The 23,239-nt window shown below is 34.8% G+C and overlaps 4 protein-coding genes across 8 annotated transcripts; 3 read left to right on the top strand and 1 right to left on the bottom strand.

The window, feature by feature from the left end:
- The first annotated feature begins 769 nt into the window (after positions 1-769).
- Positions 770-3,585, top strand: LOC105141149 (transcription elongation factor SPT4 homolog 2). 2 transcript variants are annotated; one of them, XM_011048277.1, is made up of 5 exons: positions 770-926; positions 1,033-1,124; positions 1,266-1,321; positions 2,372-2,429; positions 3,387-3,585. In XM_011048277.1, exons 1-5 carry the CDS (start codon positions 837-839, stop codon positions 3,442-3,444), a joined length of 354 nt encoding a protein of 117 aa, XP_011046579.1. In that variant the 5' UTR covers positions 770-836; the 3' UTR covers positions 3,445-3,585. The 2 variants fall into 2 exon arrangements, with proteins under 2 accessions (XP_011046579.1, XP_011046580.1); XM_011048278.1 differs by having other exon boundaries at positions 782-926; positions 2,368-2,429.
- A 2,626-nt stretch (positions 3,586-6,211) lies between these two features.
- LOC105141148 (pyruvate kinase, cytosolic isozyme) lies at positions 6,212-8,935 on the top strand. Of its 3 annotated transcripts, XM_011048276.1 has the most exons (6): positions 6,242-6,258; positions 6,291-6,321; positions 6,408-6,535; positions 6,596-6,878; positions 7,108-7,569; positions 7,792-8,935. In XM_011048276.1, the coding sequence occupies exons 4-6, from the start codon at positions 6,615-6,617 to the stop codon at positions 8,602-8,604; spliced, it is 1,539 nt and encodes a 512-aa protein (XP_011046578.1). In that variant the 5' UTR covers positions 6,242-6,258; positions 6,291-6,321; positions 6,408-6,535; positions 6,596-6,614; the 3' UTR covers positions 8,605-8,935. The 3 variants fall into 3 exon arrangements, with proteins under 3 accessions (XP_011046575.1, XP_011046578.1, XP_011046576.1); XM_011048273.1 differs by lacking the exon at positions 6,408-6,535 and having other exon boundaries at positions 6,212-6,261; positions 6,297-6,321; XM_011048274.1 differs by lacking the exons at positions 6,242-6,258; positions 6,408-6,535.
- A 1,087-nt stretch (positions 8,936-10,022) lies between these two features.
- On the bottom strand, positions 10,023-12,819 carry LOC105141147 (ribosomal RNA small subunit methyltransferase J). Its single transcript, XM_011048272.1, has 6 exons — positions 12,260-12,819; positions 12,026-12,145; positions 11,524-11,701; positions 11,004-11,101; positions 10,571-10,632; positions 10,023-10,424 (listed from the first exon to the last, which is right to left on the bottom strand). The coding sequence occupies exons 1-6, from the start codon at positions 12,746-12,748 to the stop codon at positions 10,301-10,303; spliced, it is 1,071 nt and encodes a 356-aa protein (XP_011046574.1). The 5' UTR covers positions 12,749-12,819; the 3' UTR covers positions 10,023-10,300.
- Positions 12,820-14,706: 1,887 nt separating this feature from the next.
- Positions 14,707-22,093, top strand: LOC105141146 (serine hydroxymethyltransferase 1, mitochondrial-like). 2 transcript variants are annotated; one of them, XM_011048271.1, is made up of 16 exons: positions 14,707-14,949; positions 15,099-15,149; positions 15,232-15,318; positions 15,436-15,557; positions 15,652-15,728; positions 15,973-16,097; positions 16,656-16,748; positions 17,424-17,516; positions 17,630-17,827; positions 17,917-18,021; positions 18,864-18,929; positions 19,090-19,167; positions 19,368-19,479; positions 19,561-19,671; positions 21,502-21,670; positions 21,874-22,093. In XM_011048271.1, the coding sequence occupies exons 1-15, from the start codon at positions 14,851-14,853 to the stop codon at positions 21,645-21,647; spliced, it is 1,563 nt and encodes a 520-aa protein (XP_011046573.1). In that variant the 5' UTR covers positions 14,707-14,850; the 3' UTR covers positions 21,648-21,670; positions 21,874-22,093. The 2 variants fall into 2 exon arrangements, with proteins under 2 accessions (XP_011046573.1, XP_011046572.1); XM_011048270.1 differs by having other exon boundaries at positions 14,708-14,949; positions 21,877-22,093.
- The last annotated feature ends 1,146 nt before the right edge of the window (positions 22,094-23,239 follow it).

Below are 23,239 nucleotides of genomic sequence, written 5' to 3'. Positions count from 1 at the left end.
GTCGTTTTAACGGTTTGAAAGCCACCCATTTGCTAATATTTATAATGTATAATTATAAATTTATAATAACACCCCTGAGCACTAATCTATGATAATAAAAATTAAAAAAACCTTACCAGAGAGTAGTTTTTTTTTTTGCACTAATCTAATATTTAAGATTTTTTTTATTCAAGACTAGGTAGTAATTTTTTATTCCAAATTCATCCTGAGATACACGTAGAATATTTATATTTCTTAGAACTTAATGTAATTTACACATGCTCTAATATTGACATGGAATGTATGATTGTATATTATTTATAATCCAGCGATTTCATATTTGTATATATACTTCAAATATATATTATAATTTTAATTCATTTCAAATTATTAATATTATTTAATAGATAATGAATATCTGAATCAGATAAAACTTGATAGATAGAGTATGACTATTAATAAAATAAAAATCTATGTGTGAATATCCATAATCATCCTTATTTTTTTATTTGCAAAAATCCACTGTCATATTTATTTCCTTGCAAAAGAACCCTTACTTTTGCATCCCCACCAAAGGACTCGCACGCTTTGATTATCAGCGGATCCCATGTGGCTTGTGGGTTGGCACCAGTCAATGCTGAAGCGGGCTTCCAAATCCAGGCCAATTGAATTGCAGATCCAAAATGAATCAAAGAGCAGTAAATGCATAGGTACGCAGGCTTTAGAAGATGGACGACGTGTCCTTTGCGTTTAGATGGACGACATGTTTCGTCTTCTTATCCCCGCAACTGTTTTTTTATTTCTTTTCTTTTTTCCGTCCTTCTCCCCTCTCTAGTCACAACTCACAGAAGAATAGAATGGGAAGTGCAGCAGCCCAAATCCCGACGAGCTTTGGACATGAGCTCAGAGCTTGTCTTCGTTGCCGCCTTGTCAAAACTTACGACCAGGTTCTCTTCTTGTTTTTCGCTGTTCTAATTCTTTGTACAGATTGTTGCTCATTAGGGTTTTGGACTTATTATTTATCGGTGAAATATTAATAATAAAAATGTGCAGTTCCGAGAGTCGGGATGCGAGAATTGTCCCTTTTTTAAGATGGACGAAGATCATGAGCGTGTCGTTGATTGCACAACTCCTAACTTTACCGGGTAGGCTAATCATCCTCCTTCCTCTTCCTTTTCTATTATCTCAACAACAATTCCTTCTTCCAGTAATTATTTTTCTCTATTTTTTTAATTTCTTCTCTTCTCATCCTATTTCATACCTTACTTTTTCTAACGTTATTGCAGGATAATTTCTGTTATGGATCCGAGTAGAAGCTGGGCTGCTCGCTGGTTGAGAATTGGTATGTTAAACAATAATCTCCGACTCTCTTTCTTCCTTTTTGTTTCTGCTTTCAGATACTTTCCGATCCCCAGTTTTTTCTTGTCTTTTCTTTTTTTACTTGTTTGTTGTGTTAGCTTATGTGAATTTTCGGAGTTGTGTCCAACCTTCCAAGGACATAATTCTGAATAGTTATAGGATTGAGGCCAAGTAGTATTCTTCCAGACTTGCGTAGATTTTATAAAGTTAGTTGCTTAGATGGTATTAAGTTAAAACCATGCAAGGAGATTCGAGGGTGATTCTCTCTTCAGTCACTATCTGATTCACTAACTCATTTGAATAATTATCACAAGAAATCTTTTCTTTAGGCGTAAGTTTTCATGATGCTCCTTTCCTATGGTATTCACACGTTGATTCCAACACATATTGAGTGTGGGGTGAAGCTTTTTTTATTTAATGATGGGAAATTCAGTTGGTGTGGTTTGAGAGTTGTTAGGATGGTTAAAGCTCCTTATCAAACACCACTTGTGGCAAGGTGCAGCACAGATAAACTATTAGTTGAAGTGTCTTTAGTGGTGCCACAGGTTCTGCATATTCATAAAGTGATGGATTTTGGGAATTTTGATATTCTGAACATTGTTCAGTTGATACTACTATAGTCCAATTGATTTCCTTTAGGGTGGGGATGGCAGTCAAATCGTGGCTTGCCCGTGAAAGGAAGACAATCGTTGCGTGCAATGCATAATGCCTCTGAGCCAGAACTATAATCTCCTAATTGATCTTCCCTCATCACCATGGACATTCTGGGGTCATTCCATTACTAGGATTAGACTGATCAGGTATCTAGATGTAGAAGCATGTCCATGCACGCAATTCTTGTTCTTTACAAGGGATGGTTTGACACGCAAAATTGTCATTGATACTTTAGTACCTCAATATATTTCTCCTTCTTAGATTCTGTAGGTTCTTTTTTTCTTTGTAAAGATTTTTGTCCATCTACTGTTCTAGATTTGAATATGTTATTAGAAAATTGGTTCTTTTTGCTTGATTCTTTTAAACCTGTTTCAGGAAGATTTGTACCTGGTTGTTATACACTTGCTGTTTCAGAGGCACTTCCAGAGGACTTACAGGTATAATTCATCATACCAAGCACATTATAGATGCTTTGTTTAAGCTTAATAAATATACACCACTTTTGCATCTTAGTTAACCAGCAGTAACTGTTTCCAGTTAAGATAAAGTACTATAAACTTCGTGCTGCATTTTTATGCTAATGACATGCTCAATTTATCCACCCACATTGGCTGTTTGTGGAAAATTTCTGTGTTGATGCTATGTTAGATATAAAAAGTGTTTTATGTCAGTGTGAAATATTACCACTCGCCACTCTTAGTTGCTGGAATGTGCAAAACTTCATTGAGACCTCTCACATTGTACACATGTTTGGGAGTTCATGTTTTATATATGTTTGGAAGTTGAAATTTGTAAAAGTGTTTAGTGTATGCTCTATCATGGCTAAGCTTTGTGCAAATTTGAAAGCATGCTGCTTGCACCATTTAATCCTATATTTTACTAGTCATGCCATCTGGTGCATGTTTAATTGTATTTTCCCAGACAATGAGCAGCTGAACTTTCATTCTTTCCTCCTCATTTTCTTAGTTGAAAGTTGTATCTGGCAGTATTTTTGTTTCTCGTGCTACCTGAAGTTAGAAGCTGATGATGCATTCATTCCCCATCTGGGATTATGAACGAAAAAATAGACTTTTCACTATATCCATTGGATCGGTCATAGGATTTTTGTGAGTTAAGCTGAGATATAGGTCAAAGATTCACCTTTAGTGCCGCCAATACTCTATAGCTGAAGAAGAGAATTTACCACAGAAACTTCTATCTTTGAATTCTTTTCCTCTTTTTAGCTGGAATGCTATGGCTCTTCTTGCACAATGTGCACATCAAGACTGGAATGTAGCACCACTGTAAAATCGTTACCTGCGCTAGTGGGTGTCTGCTGCACCCAGTGATTTGTTTATATCTGATTTTTATATTCCGCTCCATCTGGACTAACCCTTATGCTGGCCTCCTTGCAGAATTTATGTGAAGATGAGCGTGTGCCCTACATTCCACCAAAACGTGTATAAAAAATGACCAACTGAAGTTAACCTGCTTATCACACTGTAATATCTCAGACAAAGAACTTTTTGTGTTAGTTCTTAGATCCACAAGACTTCTTGCACAAGTGTTACACTGCTTTCTTAGCTGCTAATAGTCATATTGTTTTTTCACTGATGCTGCTGTTTGGGACCCTCTTTTCTTCTTCTTCCTCCTTTTTTTTTACCCGACAAAAAGCGCTCAGCGCTGCTGGAGTGATAGTTTGATGTGAGGAAAAAATGGATTTCGAGAGATTTTGTTCAGAACTGGAAACGAAATCTTCTCTCGGGTTTTCTGTTTTTGAAAAAAAATAATTTTTATTTTTTTTACTTTAAAATAATTTTTATTTTTATTTTTTGTATTTTCAGATTAAAAGCTCACTCAAAAATAAATTTTTAAAAATAATAAAAAATTTATTTTAATATATTGTTAAACAAAAATTATTTTAAAAAAGAACCAATATTATAATATAATAATGCAATCTTTTTGTGTATCAACCAGTTTCTAGAGAATAAGCATTGTTGAGTTAATAGTCAGGCCCATGCGAGAGAGATTTATAGGTGCGATTTGTCTTTGGGCCAGGTTTCTCTCAATAGAGAGATGGGTAGTGGCGTAGCCGGTTATCATAAAGTGTGAACACAAGGGAGCTTTACGAGTTACCAAAAAGACAAGTAATAAATGATTTTTTTTTTAGATTTAAGAAAACTTTAGTATTTTGTGGGTCTAATTAAATAAGTAAAATTTTATTTTAAAATATTTTTTGTGAGTTCAAATAAATAAATAAAACTTTGGTTATTTTAAGTTTTTATAAAAAATATATATCTTGACTTGAACTTGAAATCTACTGTATAGATTTCAAATTTTTCATCTGAAGGCCACACTCCTTGAGAACCAAGTAACTAATGAATGCCAAAACCCATTCTCATTTTGATTTTGATATATTCAAAGTGTGTTTATTTTTTAAATAATTTTTATAATTATAATGTTGAAAAATGAGTTTGAAAAAAATATAATTTAGTGTGGTTAATTGAATTTAGATATGTGTTTGATAAAAATTGTGATTAAAGTTTATGTGCAACAAAAAAATATATAAAATATTTAATTGTATTTACTTTTTAAAAGTATTGTTGCTTAGAAATATATTAAAATATTTTTAAAAAAAATTATTTTTGATACAGCATATTAAAATAATTTGAAAATATAAAAAATAAATTAATCTGAAGTAAAGAAAAAAATAAAAAAAATTAAACTTTTTAAAAATACTTAAAATATAAAAATAAATAAAATTTTATAAAAACCAGTTAAAAAACATATAAAAATTACTTCATACGAATTATATTTTAAATTTAATTTTTTAATGAGTATTGCAATATAAAACGTTTAATGTATTCCTAAATATCTAATTATGTTTTTCATAGCGCAGGTACAAAAGCTACTAAACAAACCCCCTATTGATATCTTCACCCAAATCAAAATCCACCACGTGGATGTTTGCTCTCGAGGAGATAATAATAAACACCAGGAAAGTTACCAATTATAACTGTAGTGTACATGAGCTGTCAAAAAATATTTGAAATCACTTCTTTTTGAATGGCTGATGTGGTTTGCTCTAATCATTGTGCCATTGAATTTGTCTAGTAAAAATCTCTCCAACAATGACGTTGGTGATTTCTTTATTTATCTTTTTTGTTTTTTCTCATCTCTCTCTACAAATTACAAATAAAAAAAACAAATATTTTAAAAATATATTTAAAATCTAATAATATTATTAAAAAAATCTTCAATAAATTCAATAACATTAAAAAATATTACCAAAGATAACTAGAATAAATTACATAAATTATTTAAAAAATAAATTTTGATATATTTGAACGACTCATTGATTTAATTTATTTATTATTTATGATATGTTTTCAATATTATTAAATTTATTTTATTAAGAATTTTTTAATAATATTAATATTGTTATTATTATAGTTTTCATGTGGCTGTAAAAAAATTTTCTTTTTTTTTTCGTGTTTTTTTCCTCCTTTTCCTTTTTTTATATCATTCTATTTTACTACCAATATTGTAGATAACAATTGTTACCCGTGAGTTAAGCTTATTTAATATTCTCTGAGATATATTATTTCAATAAAAAAATTTTAGAGTCCGAAAATATTTCATGTATCGCTGATCCATCATCTTGCGTGCACTAGACTGGGGTGAAGACCTGTTCTGTAGGTTTTTTTTTTTTTAAATGTACCAACAAAAAAGAAAAAAAAAGAAAAATAATAGTTCAGTAAATGAAGAGGAAGGAATAAAAGGGGAATGTGGAATATTCCGTTGCGTGGTAATGGTATATGCTGATATGCATGACTTCATTGGATAAAAATAAAGAAGAAGAAGAATTAATTTAAATTAAATGTTCAATGGTCTTTCTATAATCAACTGAAATCTCTCGTGTTTCATATGTTTTAAGAGTTTAGAGTTGATTTGAAAGTGTGATTATAATTAATTTTTTTAAAAAATATATATTAATAATTTTTTTATTTTTTAAAAGTTACATTAACACATTATAATAATTTAAAAATATATTAATTTAAAATTAATAAATGTTTTTTAAAATTTAATTTTTTTTTAAAACACATAAAATACAGCTCTTAGTTGTGCTTTTCTGCGTCAGCAGCACGAGTGCAAGCACAAGCAGCAACAAGCGTCATTTAATAGAGATTAGAGAGAGACAGGAGCAACCACCGTTTCGGGTTTTAGATATTAACACATATATTTAGAGAGAGAGGGACAGAGACAGGAGAAGAAACGGGCAGCAGCAGCATCTACCAACGGGCAGGGGCAGCAGCAGGAGCAGGAGCTACCCCCAGCACTTTGCATTGGGTAGACTTACCGCCATTTCTTGTCCTTTCCTTCTTCTTCTGATTTCATATTCATAATTAATTAATTTCCTTCTTGTTCCCTTACAGTAAGTTGTTGAAGCTAAATCAATCTATCAATCAATCTTCTCTTCTTCTTCTTCTTCAGTTGGATCTGCCGGTTTCAAACACTGAATGAATGGATGATAATTGATCTACTTGCTTACATGGATAGATAGGCAGATACATGTCTTTTTTTATGATAGAAATATACAAATATTAATTTGTTTTTGTGGCAGAAATAAAAATAAAAATCAAATGGCCACCATAGACATAGAAGGACTCCTAAAGGAGCACCTGGATGATGAAGAGGGGCGTGTCCCCAAGACTAAGATCGTTTGCACTCTGGGACCTGCTTCTCGATCCGTACCCATGCTCGAGAAGCTTCTCAGAGCTGGCATGAACGTTGCTCGCTTCAATTTCTCCCATGGCACCCACGAGTACCACCAGGAGACCTTGAACAATCTCAGGATTGCTATGCAAAACACCAACATCCTCTCTGCTGTCATGCTCGATACCAAGGTCTCTGCTCTTTTTTCCATCTCCCGTTGATGATGCATTTTTCCTTGTCAATTAGGCATCTACAATCACATCAGTTTCTCTCTTGATGAGATCGATATCCATGTCCCTTTTTTTGGACAGATAATGAAGCATTTGCACCTAATTAAGCAGAGCACTTATTTGTCCTGTCTTTCTTCTTCTTTGTACTCACAAGCACATGTTTATGTACCTCCATAACCTTTTGTCTTAGGGACCTGAGATTCGTACCGGTTTCCTGAAAGATGGAAAACCTATTCAGCTGAAGGAAGGTCAGGAAATCACCATCACTACTGATTACAGCATCAAGGGTGACACAGACACGATCTCCATGAGCTACAAAAAACTGCCTGTGGATGTCAAGCCTGGGAATACCATATTGTGTGCAGATGGCACCATCACCCTCACTGTCTTATCTTGTGATCCCCTGGTTGGAACTGTCAGGTGCCGTTGTGAGAACACTGCGGTGCTTGGCGAGAGAAAAAATGTTAATCTTCCTGGCGTTGTAGTAGATCTTCCCACACTGACAGAGAAGGATGAGGAAGACATTTTGGAATGGGGTGTTCCCAACAACATTGATATGATTGCCCTTTCTTTTGTACGCAAGGGCTCCGATCTTGTTAACGTGCGTAAGGTTCTTGGGCCCCATGCCAAGCAGATACAGTTAATGTCAAAGGTAGAATTCCCTCTTTTGTATTCTGTTTGAGTTCATAACAGAGCGCATGCATGTGCGGGAGGCATCATCGAGCTTATATTCCCACAACTGCATCTCGGCATCTCCATGTCCAGGATATTAGCTGATATAATCGTTTCTTTATCATGCTTCTTGTTTTTTTTTTTTTTTTTTGTATAAATTTCAATCAAATAATAAATAATTTGATTCCTTTGGTTTTGTTAGGTTGAGAACCAGGAGGGAGTAATTAACTTCGATGAGATCTTGCGTGAGACTGACTCCTTCATGGTTGCTCGTGGTGATCTTGGACTGGAGATTCCAGTTGAGAAGATTTTCCTAGCACAAAAGATGATGATATACAAGTGCAATCTTGTTGGCAAGCCTGTTGTGACTGCTACTCAGATGCTCGAGTCTATGATCAAGTCTCCTAGGCCAACCCGTGCGGAAGCAACTGATGTTGCTAACGCTGTCCTCGATGGCACTGACTGTGTTATGCTCAGCGGAGAGAGTGCAGCTGGGGCCTATCCAGAGCTTGCAGTCAAGATAATGCGTCGAATTTGTATTGAAGCAGAATCCTCCCTTGACTATGGTGCCATCTTCAAGGATATGATAAGATCAATTCCACTTCCTATGAGCCCATTGGAGAGTCTCGCATCCTCGGCTGTACGTACTGCTAACAAGGCCAAAGCAAAGCTCATTGTGGTGTTGACACGTGGTGGGACCACAGCCAAATTGGTTGCCAAGTACCGGCCAGCTGTCCCAATCCTTTCCGTGGTTGTTCCCGTACTGACTACCGATTCATTTGACTGGGCATGTAGTGATGAGACCCCTGCAAGGCATAGTCTGATATATAGGGGCTTGATTCCCCTTTTAGCAGAAGGATCAGCCAAGGCCACGGATGCAGAATCTACAGAGATGATTTTGGAAGCTGCTCTCAAGTCAGCAACAGCGAGGGGGTTGTGCAAGCCTGGTGATGCGGTTGTTGCACTTCATCGCATCGGAGCTGCCTCTGTTATTAAAATATGCATAGTGAAATGAGCAGGTATGTGCAACAAAGTGCCTTAGACACGGCCAGAGAGGGCATCAAGATGGAAGTTTATTGCTAGCATGGTATCTCTTATGCTCGTGCTTCTTGTGGACGGTTATTGGAGAATTGGATTATTTCCTTTTATCTTGCCTGAGTCATTTATCCTGCCTGAGTCATGTTAGGTGGTACTCTTATCTCCGTTTAGATTAGGCAGGTAGCATATATAAAATAAGCAGCAGAGCCCTTCAACTTTCTTATAAAGACTACCTCGTTGCTTCTTGTTGAGCAGTACATGCTCAAGATTATGATTTGGATGAAGCGATAACGCATCTTCCGGCAGAATTCGGAAATGACATCCCAATTCCTTTGGTTACCGCGCCACACTAAATGACTTCACCACTAATAAAGACAGTTACACCACCGAGGTAAGGCTTTTTAATTCGTTTACACCGCAACTATCATGTAATGTGCAAGAAGGCAAGGCAAAAGAATACAACGTAAGCTCATGCCCGGCATTTGGTATTGTTCTCCACGCTGGCTCTTCCGGCCAATTTTGGATATAAGCAGAATCCTCCTTTGACTATTCAATTTTGTTGAAGACGTAAAACTAATAAAAGGACGATGTGGCCACTTGCAGAGTTAAATGGGAGTTGATTGAAGATGTAGAAGGTAGTTAAATGGGTGGATGATCCGCCAATAATTAAGTTGACGCTTGAGGCCGTAGAAACTGATTAGGAAATAAAGTAGTGTTTGTTCTTCTAATAGGGGAATGGCAGGTCTGCATTCCTCTAGTGAGGTTAATGCCTGGACGAGGGGGGCATCCTAATTCTTGATCAGCGTCCACCAGGCGAGCCTTTCTTGATCGGGTTTTCATTTGCTGATAGTGGCTTAGCATATAAAATAACAAGCAGCGCCGCGCCCCGTCATTCACTTGTGACGACTAGCTCTCGCCAGAATAGAAAGGATAAAATGGAAAAAAGGAAATGAATTACTAAGTTGAGTATTTCCAGGCATCGAGAGCCTCTAATGAACCAAAAGAAGAGAAGAAGAATGGCGTTCCATCACTTGTCCGCAGAGACACAGCTAATAAAAGATAAGCGCGATCTAAGGATGCACAGCATAACCAGTTGGCGGAGTGTTCTCCCTTGATAGAAGATTTCTGACACATCGTGCTTTCTCAACTGCGAAGCATTACCTGTTCTGCCAACTTGCACTCGTTTTCCTCAGAATTGTAAGCATAATGATCCCATCTTATGGCTTCTAGTAACTGCAAATGGCTTTTTCATTGGGAAAAAAAAAAAAAAACGAAAACCAACGATAATCAGCCCATTGCCCTGTACCAAAGTCGGAGAAACAGATAGCTTCTCATAGATGGAGGAATTGCTCAGTTCTCCTGCAAAAACAAACCATGACTAAGGTTCAGAATTCAGAATCACAATGATTCAGATTTCATCAATCAATACTCAATCCATCTTTCAACCGCATAAAATTTTGTCTACAACAACCTCCTGCACAATATCAAATGCACCTTTCAACGAAAAAAAGGATTTTATGTGCCATCAAAATTTGGTTTACATGATCATCAAGTAAAACCACTAATACACAGACAATCTTGGTTACATCTACTTAACTAATGCAAATCCCCTCTTACACTCCCCAGAATTTTACATCTCTCTGCAACTAACTCTCTACGTCTGCTAATGCAAATCAAGGAACATTCGATGTTCTCTCATTGGAATCTTCTGAATCTGAACCATCAACCATCTTCTCAAGTGAATCCATATCACCAGCTTCAGAAAGAGCGTGCAAACGAAGTTTGTCAGCATCTTCACTGTTAAGAACGAAAAAAAGTTGTTAGTGTTCATTTGTTAACAGACCATGGATAATGGAAATGCTCAAATACAACTCTTCCCATCATTTTCAACTTTCTACAAAATAATCAAATGGATAGTAAAAGTTCGTGAATGAAAAGCATACTCTGCAACCCCAAATATTTCCTTCACGACTAAGGAGCTGTCCCTTGAACAGAACTCTGGCAGCTGGTCCAAAAGCAAAACAAAAACACAACCAGTTCAATAAATTTAGATAGCAGCCAAATAAAAACAAGTCCATCTCTTAGTTTCAAGTACAATAAAGCTCTTGAAGCAACCGATGGAGTTCATTGGGGGTTGGAATGAACTAATCAGTGCTGACAATCCAAGAGCTACAAGCAAATGAATGTCTTGAGGCCACTACGGTAATATGAATTATGTTATTTCCATGATCTCATGAATCACTTCTAAAGGTTAGGCAGATTAGATGCAATAATTCAAAAAAGCAGTAAAGATGGAGAAGGAAAAAAAGCTGTGAAATCTGAAATAAAAATATAAGCTAGCGAAAGCTATTAACAGCTAACTGTTCAACCGCTCACCTCAGACAAATAGAAGACCTTGCCAAAAAGGGCCTGCACTGCAAGTTTTCTCTTAAATCCCTTTTCAGAATACCCTGACATATTCATGACAACTGGGCCTGAAAGCACAGAAAACAAAATCAGAGCGCTGAAAATTAGGTCTTTTTAACCTAACTATCATTTTCTTCGTTCCTTTTTAGGATAATTGGTAAAAACTACCTATATCTTTGGACACAACATACACATTACAATCCCACCCCCATCCCCCTACTCCAACAACCCCCTCACACTCAAATAAAAATTAAAAGAACCAAGAACCAATTGTCGAGAGTAAAGAAGTCGAAACATGAACAGCTCTAATTAACATTTCAGCATGCTAAACATGTTTTTGCATCCTTATACTCAAACAAGCCTCAAGCGAGCAACTACTGAATGAACTCGAAGATCCTTACAAATCAAATCAAGAGGAGAACAGGGGTCATAATTCGATGTTCGACCTAAAGAATTTCCAGGATGAATAAGTAATGCCATAAAGAACTACCTTTCTCCCGAACAATTCGTCTTGAGATCTCATTCAAAAGTTCAGCAACCTGGGAGTCATCCAACATCGAAGCTTTCCTGAGCTGGATTAAGTTGGCAACTAGTTCCGGATTAAATGGTTTCTCATTCAAAGCATAACGAATGTACTTGCGCACAATATCCACCATGGTAAAACCTGTCTGGATATGAATTAGCAATTGCCATCAAAACCAAAATGATAGTGGAGAAGATGCACCAAATTATTATGGTAGAGGATAAAGAATGAACCGTCACCAGACAGACCTCTAGCTAGAACAAAAATTCTATTGGAGAAAAAAAAACCCTTTAAATGGGACCGAGTTAATTCAAGATGAGACATTTCCGTGGCTTTAAACAACGAAACTATATCACTTTCAAATGCAAATGCAATGAAAACCTGAGCTCATTTCAAATGTAAAACTTTTGGGCAGTTAAAGTATGATCCATGAATAAAACTTTTAAGTTGTGGGTTATGTGAGTCACACCCTTTTCTCCATTCCTTCGAGAGCTGCATGTTGTTGGGATGCATCTGCTCCTACTTCTCCTCCTCCTCCTTTCTGAAACAATTCATCAATGGATTTGCACAGCATAGCATTTTTGTTGACCTGAAATGAAATAAGTATGGTCAAAATTGGAATAATCACAAGCACCTCATAAGTAGTAAAATAAGGAATTATTGCTAGGAAAATGCAAAAAAAAGAAAAAAAAAAGGAAGCAACCAGTTTCTTGCGCTTGTATCTGGGAGACCCAAACTTCTTGACGGTCTTAACAAAGGCAATAACGAAAGTAATGCCAGCATAAGCGAGAGGAAGAGCGAGAATCCAAGGCAAGGAGCTCTGGCCCACTCTGGGACCTGGAATTGCTTGGGTGACAGACCCTGTGAATTCTACCAGGTCCAAAGCTTTCTCTTGAATCCAAGGCAATTCCCCCCCCCCCTCTATCGTCTCTTCTTCCTCCTCTTCCTTTTTTCCATTCTTGTCCTTTTGGATTGCACTGGAACTGCTCTTCCCATCAGCAGCAGCGGCCGCCACAACACCAACTACTCTTGCTCCGGCCCTTTGTGCGTGCAGAGATATAGAGTTTGGAAACGAAACGAGACGAAAAGAAGGCGTGCGCCTAGAGATAGAAGGCAAGGGATGGGTTAGTTGGGGACTTCTTAGGCGTTGAGAACAGGAAGAGGAGGCAGAGGCAGTGGCAAGGAAAGCCATAACATGAGAAGGAAAGATGCAAAACTGAGTTGGGGGATGCAGGTGATTCTGGGCAGCGTGGGTTTCTGTTTTGTTTGTGGGTTTTAATAATCAGAGCAGACAGCAAAGGAAGGCGTAGGCCATGGGCCCAATGGCTCTCACGCGCTTCAGTCGCAATGGGCTGCACTGCTCGCTCTGTTACTAAGCTTCTTTGGGCTTTTTTATCTCGTTATATATATTTTTCACATCCTTTCTCTGTTCAGATAAAATTTATATTTCAGTAAGAAATAAAATGAAAATTGATAGAGAATGTAATTTGCTTGAATTTAATTTAACAAGGTCTTTTCATTCCATTATCAACACTGAAATAGTGAAGGTTTATGTAGATGGAGCTCATAATTTATATACTCCTTTGTTTAAATAATATATTTGATGTCTGTCCAGCCAAAAAGAGAAATTTCTTCTTTGAAAATTAGCAACCTCTAGCAAAATAGATAATAATTTTAAATTCTAAAATTCAGGTTTGATAAAATATTTATTTAAAAATAATTTTGTATCAAAAAACTAAATGTATTGAAAAAAATACTTGACTAAAAATTTATTATTTAAAAACCTCCGTGAATGACAACACAAAATTAGTTATTTTATGACAAGTCAGTTTGTGATTTTTATCCTTAAAACAAATATTTTTTTTTCTACGAAAAAATTTAAAAAAAACTTATATTTATTCTCCAACTTACTGTTGAAAATTTTAACTAAAAAACATAATATAATCTCTTCTAATTAATTTTAATAGATTCATTTTGAATTTCAAGCTAATATGTTTAAATTAATAATTAATTATCATAAATTTAATAATAAAATACACCCCTAAATAATGTTTAATGATAATAAACCTGAATTAAAAAATTCAACATTAAATAAAAAATAAAATAATAAAAACAAAGTATTTATGCTAAATTTCTCATTTAGCTTAAATTTTAAATTTTTATATATTTTTAATAAATTTTTAGTTTTAATTTCAAATATATCATTTCTTTTTATCTTATCTGGATGAACTATTTGATCTATCATATATAATTAGGAATGTTGAAAAATTTAGTTTTCAGTCTAATTTAAATCATAACAAAATTTTAGATTTAACTTTAAATATATTCTAAATATTCTAAATAGTATATAAATATTTAGTTTAATAAAGATGATAAGATTTTTTTTAATAATTTTAATTATGTAAAATAATATATTTTCAAATTTTATTCAACCAAATTTTTTATCAAGATGTAATTTTATGTGTATAGTATCTTTTCGTAGAACAACATTAGAAGTTTAAAAGATATATATATAGTTGTTTATTTCTGCACTGTTACTCCAAGTTTCTTTTATTAATTAAGGTGTTATTTGTTTTTACAACGTGAAAGTAAAAGTATTTGGGTAAAAAATATAATTTCTTGATTTAAATTAATTTGTTGAGAGAGTGTTAATTATTATATCGTTGATGTTAAAATAATTTTTAAAAAATAAAAATTTATATTATTTTAATATATTTTTAAATAAAAAACAATTTAAAATACAATCATAATAATTGACACTTTGCTTGGGTTACATTAAAAAAAGAAAAAAAAGATTGTATAAATTTTTTAAACAACTCTAAGACGCGTTGAACGAAATAATAATTCTATTCTCATAATTGTTCCAACTAAAATAAAAATAGAAATCCATGGTGTCGGGTTGGTACACGACCAGGTACTTGCACTTCATTTGTAATTTGATAATTTAATTTCAAGTATTTGATGAGTTATTAGTTTCATGAGGATTTATTCATTTTATTTATCATTGTTGTTAATATTATATAGATAAATAAATAAACAAAAGAGGGGTAGGTGGGGCCCATTAGAAGGGAGCGAATGGCGTGGATAGGAGTTGAGATTTGAGACACACACTAGGTGAACAAGTGACGATGAAGTGATAAGTGATAACAGAAGAATGTCACAATTATTGATATTAACGAACCACGTCACCAAGGGGAGAGGAGCGGAGAGGAGAGAGGACACACAGGAATATCAAAACTCCTAAGAAAAAGAAATCACTGGCTAGCTTCACATTCTTTAACTAAAGAACCAGAAATGGCAGTGGCAATGACCATGGCCCTTCGCCGTCTCTCCTCTTCCTTTGACAAGCCCCTTCGCCCTGCTCTCTTCAAAGCCACCTCCCTCTATTATATGGTTCTCTTTCTGCCTCCTCCTCCTCTTCTTCTAATTTATGAATCTTTTCTGAAATTAATTTAGAACCGAACAGGCAACGAAACGGTTCACGTAATTTAGTTTAGTGTAGCTCAAAAGAAAATTGAAATGTTTGGTTCTGTTTTTTGCAGTCTTCTTTGCCAAACGAAGCTGTATATGAGAAGGAGAAACCTGGTGTCAGCGTAAGATTAGCTCTTACGTGTGATTATATATATCTTTCAATTATTATGAGTTAATTAAGCTGTTCATTGTTGATTGCAACAGTGGCCAAAGCAGCTGAACGCACCCTTAGAGGCTGTTGATCCCCAGGTTGCTGATATTATTGAGCTCGAGAAAGCTAGGCAATGGAAGGTACCTAACATGCTACATAAAACTAAACTCAATAATTAACATGCTAATTTTATTTTTATGAATCAATGTTTATTTTAGTCCTGATTATATATCTTGTAAAATAATTGTGTGAAAAAGGGGCTTGAGCTTATACCCTCAGAGAACTTCACTTCGGTATCAGTGATGCAAGCTGTGGGTTCTGTCATGACCAACAAGTACAGTGAAGGATACCCTGGTGCAAGATACTATGGTGGAAACGAGTACGTCAATTCCTGATTATCCTACCACTGATCTGCTCATGATCATCTCGATATTTTCTTTTTAATTTGCTCTTCACTTTCCTTATCTTTCCAGGTATATTGACATGGCAGAATCGTTATGTCAGAAGCGTGCTCTGGAAGCATTTCGCCTGGATCCTGCTAAATGGGGAGGTACATCCAACTGCTTTATGTACGATCATTGCGAGAAACTTAAAACTAGCTGATGCTTTCTGTTTTCTTTTCAAATATTTATTTTTACTAGTCCGTACGTTCTGGTTGAGCTGAGTTGATTTTTGCCGAATCAATACTTCGTCTTGTATGAAATTTTTTCTACTTAATTTCACCTCCCTTTTCCCCTTTTTTCTCTCTTATGATCGAGCTTTTGTGAATGCATTCCCTTTTATGGTGGCTGCAGTGAACGTGCAATCTCTATCTGGATCTCCAGCTAATTTTCAAGTCTACACTGCATTGTTAAAGCCTCATGAAAGAATCATGGCACTTGATCTTCCTCATGGAGGCCATCTTTCTCATGGCTATCAGGTGCTTCGATGTTCTTTCTTTTCTTCCCTTTTCACTTTTGTTATCCAAAAGCATGTTCCCCTGTTATTATATTGTAAATTTCCTATTTAAGCTTGTATTTTCAGATGATCGAACCTTTTATAATTTAGATCCCTTTGCATACTTGACTGCGCTTTCCATAGATGGAAGCCAGCCCCAACTTGGCAGCTGAAATGCATTCTGCCAGTGCTATGCAATTAAACGGGAAATTTAATCACACATTCTATTCCCCTCTTCCAGATGGTTTGATTTAACTATGAAGAAAAGGAAAGAGAAAGAAAGAATTTTGTAATTTTCTCTTTCATTTCCAAGAATAATATTAAATGGGAGTTCAAGTGGTCATTCTTGTTGCTTGCTTTGCTGGGTTTAGATTTTGAGCTCTTCTTTAACAGATCATATAGTATATATGTATCAATGCATACTCGGAATGATAGCTAACAAATACACGGCGAGTGATTCCACGGAACTGAATTTATCAGGGCCATGTTTCTGGTTAATTAAAAGGACAACAATATCATTGTTTCTTTCCCTATTTTGCAGACGGACACCAAAAAAATATCTGCAGTGTCAATATTTTTCGAGACAATGCCATACAGATTGAATGAGAGCACTGGCTATATTGACTATGATCAGGTACCTTGTTCTCTCTTTGTTATATACTGATTTTTTGTAGAAAATCATGGAACACTAGAAGAAGTTGTTGAAAGTAAACAGTACACTGTTGTCCAACGTCATTCTAAACTGGATATATATTTTATTATAATTTCCCAGTAATGGTTATTTTTAGGGGGGCTTCGAAGCATCGTTGTTTTCTCTACTCTACTCAACTCAATAATGTTATGACGTATTGTTGTTGATTTAAGTTAGAAGTCAGAATGATAGGTAACATCTACCACTAGACATGACGAATCCATGATCATGTTCTTTTTTTTTTTTTAATAGTTAAATATACTTTAGCTGTGAAGATTGTCTTTCATCTTCACAAAAATCTATCTTGAAATCGAAATAATCAGGGTAGACTTTATTGATCTCTGTTTCCTGCTTCTAGATGGTGTCATCGGATTAAAACTTTTCTCCGTTTCTGAACCCCACATGCATAGAAAATCTTGGAACCAGTCTTTGCAAACAGCTGTGATATATATCAAATAAATAGGAAGATTTCATGTGTATATAAGCAATGCAGAACTATTTTATGCATCACCAAGACGTTTTCCCCCTCATATATTTGATTGCATGTATTTTATCCATGCGTATATCTATCTAGGTGACACGGAATGAATGTCTGATGTGAAAATTATGATATTGCAGCTGGAGAAAAGTGCCACTCTTTTCAGGCCAAAATTAATAGTAGCTGGTGCTAGTGCTTACGCACGACTATATGATTATGCCCGCATTCGCAAGGTAGCATCCTTTAGATTAATACCAATACAGTAAACAAATTTATGGATCAGAGTTTCTTCAGTTGTAAGCTCATTTGGTGTTTTATAGGATTTAAGACTGTTGATCTCTAACAGGTTTGCGACAAACAAAAAGCTATACTGTTGGCAGATATGGCACACATTAGTGGATTGGTTGCAGCTGATGTCATCCCGTCACCTTTTGAGTATGCAGATATAGTGACCACCACAACTCACAAGTCACTTCGCGGGCCACGTGGGGCAATGATTTTCTTCAGGAAGGGGTTAAAAGAGGTTAACAAACAAGGGAAAGAAGTGAGACACTAACTGAAAAATCAAACTTCATGATTACATATTCGTGTCTTTGAAGTGGAACTAAGATGTCTTTTGGCCTCTTCCTAAAGGTGTTCTATGACTACGAGGACAAAATCAATCAAGCTGTCTTTCCTGGGCTTCAAGGTGGTCCACACAACCACACAATCGCTGGTTTAGCAGTTGCTTTGAAACAGGTCAGTGAAGATAGTTCCCATCAGTTCTAAATTCCTTCCTGGTGAAATAATAGTCACCCATTTCTCTTAGGTTCCGTTTTGGTGACCTGCACGTTGAGTTGAATTAAATCCCTCACTCACCCCAAAATCCTCCTGTAATGCTTTACATGTTACAAAACAGTTGCAGTGCCCAATCGACTGAATTCAGCAGTCTTATATATCCCTATGTAGGCCATTAATTTTCTTGAAGCTTATAGGATATCAAGCATTCTTTAATATTGACAAGTATAAGGGAGGATGCACCTTGATGAGGTGATGAATTATGCTTGTAGCTATTGGCCTCTGAGGTGCACAGGAAGCACTAAGCAGGTTTTCAAAGTTTTTGATACTGGTTGGGACAATACAACTAGGCAGATGTGAGAGGTATTCTGGAGGAAAATGATTTTTCACTATAGCACTTCCTAATTTTTATAATGTTAAAACTAAGGTCTGCCACCAAGAGCATATTTTCTGCGAAGGGAACCATTGTGCAAACGCTTTAATTAGCCAGTATTGGCGGTGGCGTGAGACCAAGTCTCCTAGATTCTCCTCTGGATGAGCTTGGTGTTTCGCTTGATAAAGATTGTAGGTCTCTGTTACCCCACATTTGTGTCGTGTTAAGTATGTTTTCTGGGCTTCTGGCCCTTGTTTTGCCAAAAATAACGAAGAAGAAATAGAGAGGGAGGGAGGGATAAAGAAAGCCAATGTCTATGCTTCGGCTCTTTTCTACTCCCTTGAAGCAATTGTCACAGCAGACAATTTATTAGTACCTTTTCATTTATATTTAAAAGCTATTCTAATATATCCTTGCTCTATACATGCAGGCTACAACTGTAGAGTACAAAGCGTATCAAGAGCAAGTTCTAAGTAATTGTGCAAAATTTGCCCAGGTATCAGATTATGAGACATGGCAAAAAGACAGCATATAACAACTTTCTCTCACTCAAACAAATGGAAATTTTGAATTATTTAGCCTTTTTCTCATCAGACTGTAGGTCTAACAGGTTAACTTCAGAATTTTAATTGCTTGGGACGTTACTGATTTTGCAGAGTTTAGTTGAGAAAGGCTACGAACTTGTTTCTGGAGGAACTGAGAACCATTTAGTTTTGGTGAATTTGAAGAACAAGGTATGATGATGTTTAATCTATCTTGTTTGACCACTTGAAAGAAGTTCCTGGTGAATTAGCCCAAGCGGTAAAAAGTGTATTAAGACGAAACTACCTGCACCAACAGGCCATTAGTCGTGGATTTATTTGAGTTCTAAACATGAGAAATGGTGCTTCCTTTTCTTTTCATCTCTTTTTTTCCGTAAATTTGTTTTGTGCAGGGTATAGATGGCTCCAGAGTTGAGAAGGTGCTTGAATCTGTTCACATTGCTGCAAACAAAAACACTGTTCCTGGAGATGTGTCTGCCATGGTTCCCGGTGGCATCAGGATGGGTAAGGGCCTTTACTTGACATGACAATGTGCTTTGATTTTATTTAGAGCGACTTTTCTTGATAAACACAACTGCACTTCAGGAACGCCGGCTCTTACTTCTAGGGGATTCGTTGAAGAGGATTTCGCTAAGGTGGCAGATTTCTTTGATGCCGCTGTGAAGTTGGCAGTGAAGATCAAGGCTGAAACCAAAGGTTTGTACCTCTCCAACATCTTTGTTGCATTCTCCCAAAGCTTCTTTAAATCTCGTTACTGCTCATGGTAATTCTTGGCCACTAATTGATCGGTTCAGAATATCATTCACAGTAAGAAACAATAAAATAAAATTATTATTGGGTTTTGAATAAAGTTAGCCTTTTATTTTATAACTTACATATTTTTTTTAACAATAATCCCATAGAAATTAGTTTATTATTTATAAAAAAAATTAAAAAAAACCTTATAAACTAAAAAAAATATCAATTTTTTATCTGAATAATGTCTATATATTAATTCAGAGCAATTTTAGAAATTAACCCCGCCAAGTTCTTATTTTATTTTTCTAGATCTAAAATATAATCTTTGTATTAATTATATTCTAGTCCTTAATTTCTAAAACATATTTTAATTAAATCATCATAGTTTAATTTCTGACTAATGATTCTTAATGTATGTGACTCATTAGGTTTCTAATATATTGATACAACTATAAATTATAATTATAATTAAATTAAATTAAATAATTTAATTTATTATCAATTTAACAATTGATTAATTTTTATTTGAAGATTAGATGTATCGTCTAACAATTATTATGATTCCCTAAATATTAAAAAAATCATTAATGATATAACTTAACCTTTTAGTGGTCGGTTTTTCAATATAATTAATATCTTTTCATCAATAATATTCTTATTTAACCTTAAAGTATGAAATATATATGTCATGTTAAATCATGTATGTTCTCTACATAATATTCATTAATCGTTTGAATAAGATTTGAATTTTTTTTTAAATCCCATTTTATTTTAATGAAGGATTTCTTAATCAATATTATTTGAGAATAAATATAATATTTTTTTAATTCACCTAAGGTCATAAATCTTTTCTCACTTAAGTACCTTTATATAGTTCATGTTATACGTATTATCTATCTCTTTATTACCTCAATTGAGATAATATATAATAAGGTCAAGAAATAATATTCTCTAATATAAGATAACTTAGTGATTTCAAGTCTAAAGATTACTTATACAATCGTCACATGAGCCTTTTCATAGATATATATAATATTTTCATATGAAATTCTCATGCGGGTTAATTTAATGTATATATTTTATGATAAGCACCTACATATTAGTTTCAAGTATTTTTTATACAACAACTTATGAGAAACGATTCTAATAATTTTTTAGAATTTAAGAGAACATCGACTAGAAATATTTTAGGAACAATATTTTGATATTATAGAAATCTTATAATTGTAGCAGTTTTATAATTCTTGTTGCAAAGTATTTATGTCACATAGACTTTATTATTACTTTATATTAATATTTTTAAACCCAGTTTCGTTATTGACCTGATCCAAGATTCAGGTAACGAGTTTTGACCAGGTCATCAAGTTTTGACTAAGTCACCCGGGTCAACCATAATTTTTTTATAAATTAAAACAACATCGTTTTGGTAAAAAATAAAAATAGTCAACATGTTACAATCGAGTCTTGCCAGGTCAATCAGGTCATAGAATCAACCCATTAGGTTCGTCGGGTTTTTAACTATTTTTATTTTTTTATAAACTCAACCTAGTTTCAACCTAGGATTCCAAGTCTACCCGGTTGGATGGGCCTAGTTGTAAAAGTATGTTTTAGATTTATAAATCTAATATTATTATATATATATTAAAAATAAATTAAATTTTTATTAATAATAAATATATATCTATATAAATATAATAATATAATATCACTTATAACCGACCCAATTATCTAAATGTTATATTAACTAACAGACGCTGGCATCACTTGCCACTAATTTTTGTGAACCAGGGACGAAATTGAAGGATTTCTTGGCTACGCAGTCTGCTCCTCACTTTCAATCTGAGATTTCAAAACTCCGTCGTGACGTGGAAGAGTACGCTAAGCAATTCCCAACAATTGGATTTGAAAAGGAAACCATGAAGTACAAGAATTGAGCAAGAAATTATCACTACATAAGGTATATTATAACTTCAGTACAACTGGAGACAGGCTGAACTCTGGAGGGTCAAAAGCTGCTTTAATTTCTGTCTGTTTGGCTAGACAGTGCTCAAAGATTAAGTTTTAACCTCGAAATAAATTGAGTCGCCTGGACGAAAATTTAACATTCAGTGTTCTTTTTTACTATCTTTACTTGTGTGCTTCTTCTTCAATTTTGTGGAGTAGGTAAGCAGATTTCAGAAGAGTTTTTCTACTCAATGAAGTTGGATGGAGATGGCATAACTTGTGGATCATGTATCAAGGATGCAGATGCGAATTTTAGTGCTTTTGTTACCTGTTAATCCAGCAAACCTTGATCTGTATCTTCATTAGATGTATATATGCACACACAGCTACCAGTGCTGAGGAAGCAATAAAGATATTTCGTCTTCGTATATTCAAACGACTTTATTGCCAATCCAGGGCACTTCTGGCAGTGCAAAAGGGTGGAGAACAGAAAGCCTAGGATATGGAACCGATGCCACGGGCTTTCGAGTTTCTACTGCCTGGTCCTTTTTTGTTCCCTTAGTTCAACTGTTCTAGAAAAACTTGGACTGAGCTCTAAATTTGGGAATATACAAGTTGCTAATCCAGCTCGACAACCAACGAACCCGGGCAATTGCACCCTCGCACAGGTTCCTCGAACTGTGAAGTGCGTTTTGCTGACGGGGAAGAAATGGTTGCTTATCTTTTTACTGATTCTGATGATAGCAGCTTCCACTTTTGACAAAGAAATATGACAAGGCACAATCTCTCGTTTCCCAAACAGAATTATCATTTACAGAAGAAGAATACAAAACACCTCATGAAAGAATGAATGATTACTTGACGATGGAATTGAACTCAAAAGATGGGATGCTGGGTTGCCAGAAATAAAGCTAAACAAGTATATTGCTAGAGGGGTGAAAGATCTAGGACCCCGAAGCATCACCCTAATGACAACGGTAACACCTCCAACCTCGCCGGAATGCAATTGTTATCTTGGGAGCCGGCAGATGTTGAGACATTGAACTTTCCTTAAAGGAGAGCTTCCGACCAGAGATATCGTTGGATTTGGATCTTTTCATGTTCTTTTAGGAACATGATTCAAATCTAACCATTGATTTTGAGTTTAATAATCTGAATTATATGGGAAAAAATAAAACAATAATGAGAAAATATTATTATTTTTATCGTATAGTTATTCATCTTCTTCCAATTTAAATGTGATGATTTAGATTTAATGAACATGACAATCATATATATATATATATATATAAAATGAAAAAATCTTTATCTGGATAGCGTTTGTTGTTTTTGTATATTTCCACGTAAAGTTCATATAGTTTATTTTGCACCAAGCTGCTCATACTAAGATATAATTTAGATAACGAATATTAATTTGATGAATAAGTTCATGTCCAATCTTCAGTCTTCAATATTAATTAATTATGCAAATACCATAAATGTGCAAACAGGTAACTTAACATGGGGGATTTGATGGTTTTGAAAGGCCACCCCCAATACCAAGGACTGACATTACAGATTTATGGGCTTCGCTCTCTCTTTC

This window comes from Populus euphratica, unplaced genomic scaffold (genome assembly GCF_000495115.2).
Source record: "Populus euphratica unplaced genomic scaffold, PopEup_1.0 scaffold250.1, whole genome shotgun sequence".
NCBI lineage: Eukaryota > Viridiplantae > Streptophyta > Magnoliopsida > Malpighiales > Salicaceae > Populus > Populus euphratica.
Note: the sequence above shows the minus strand (reverse complement) of the source record. Positions and strands in the feature narration are given on the sequence as shown.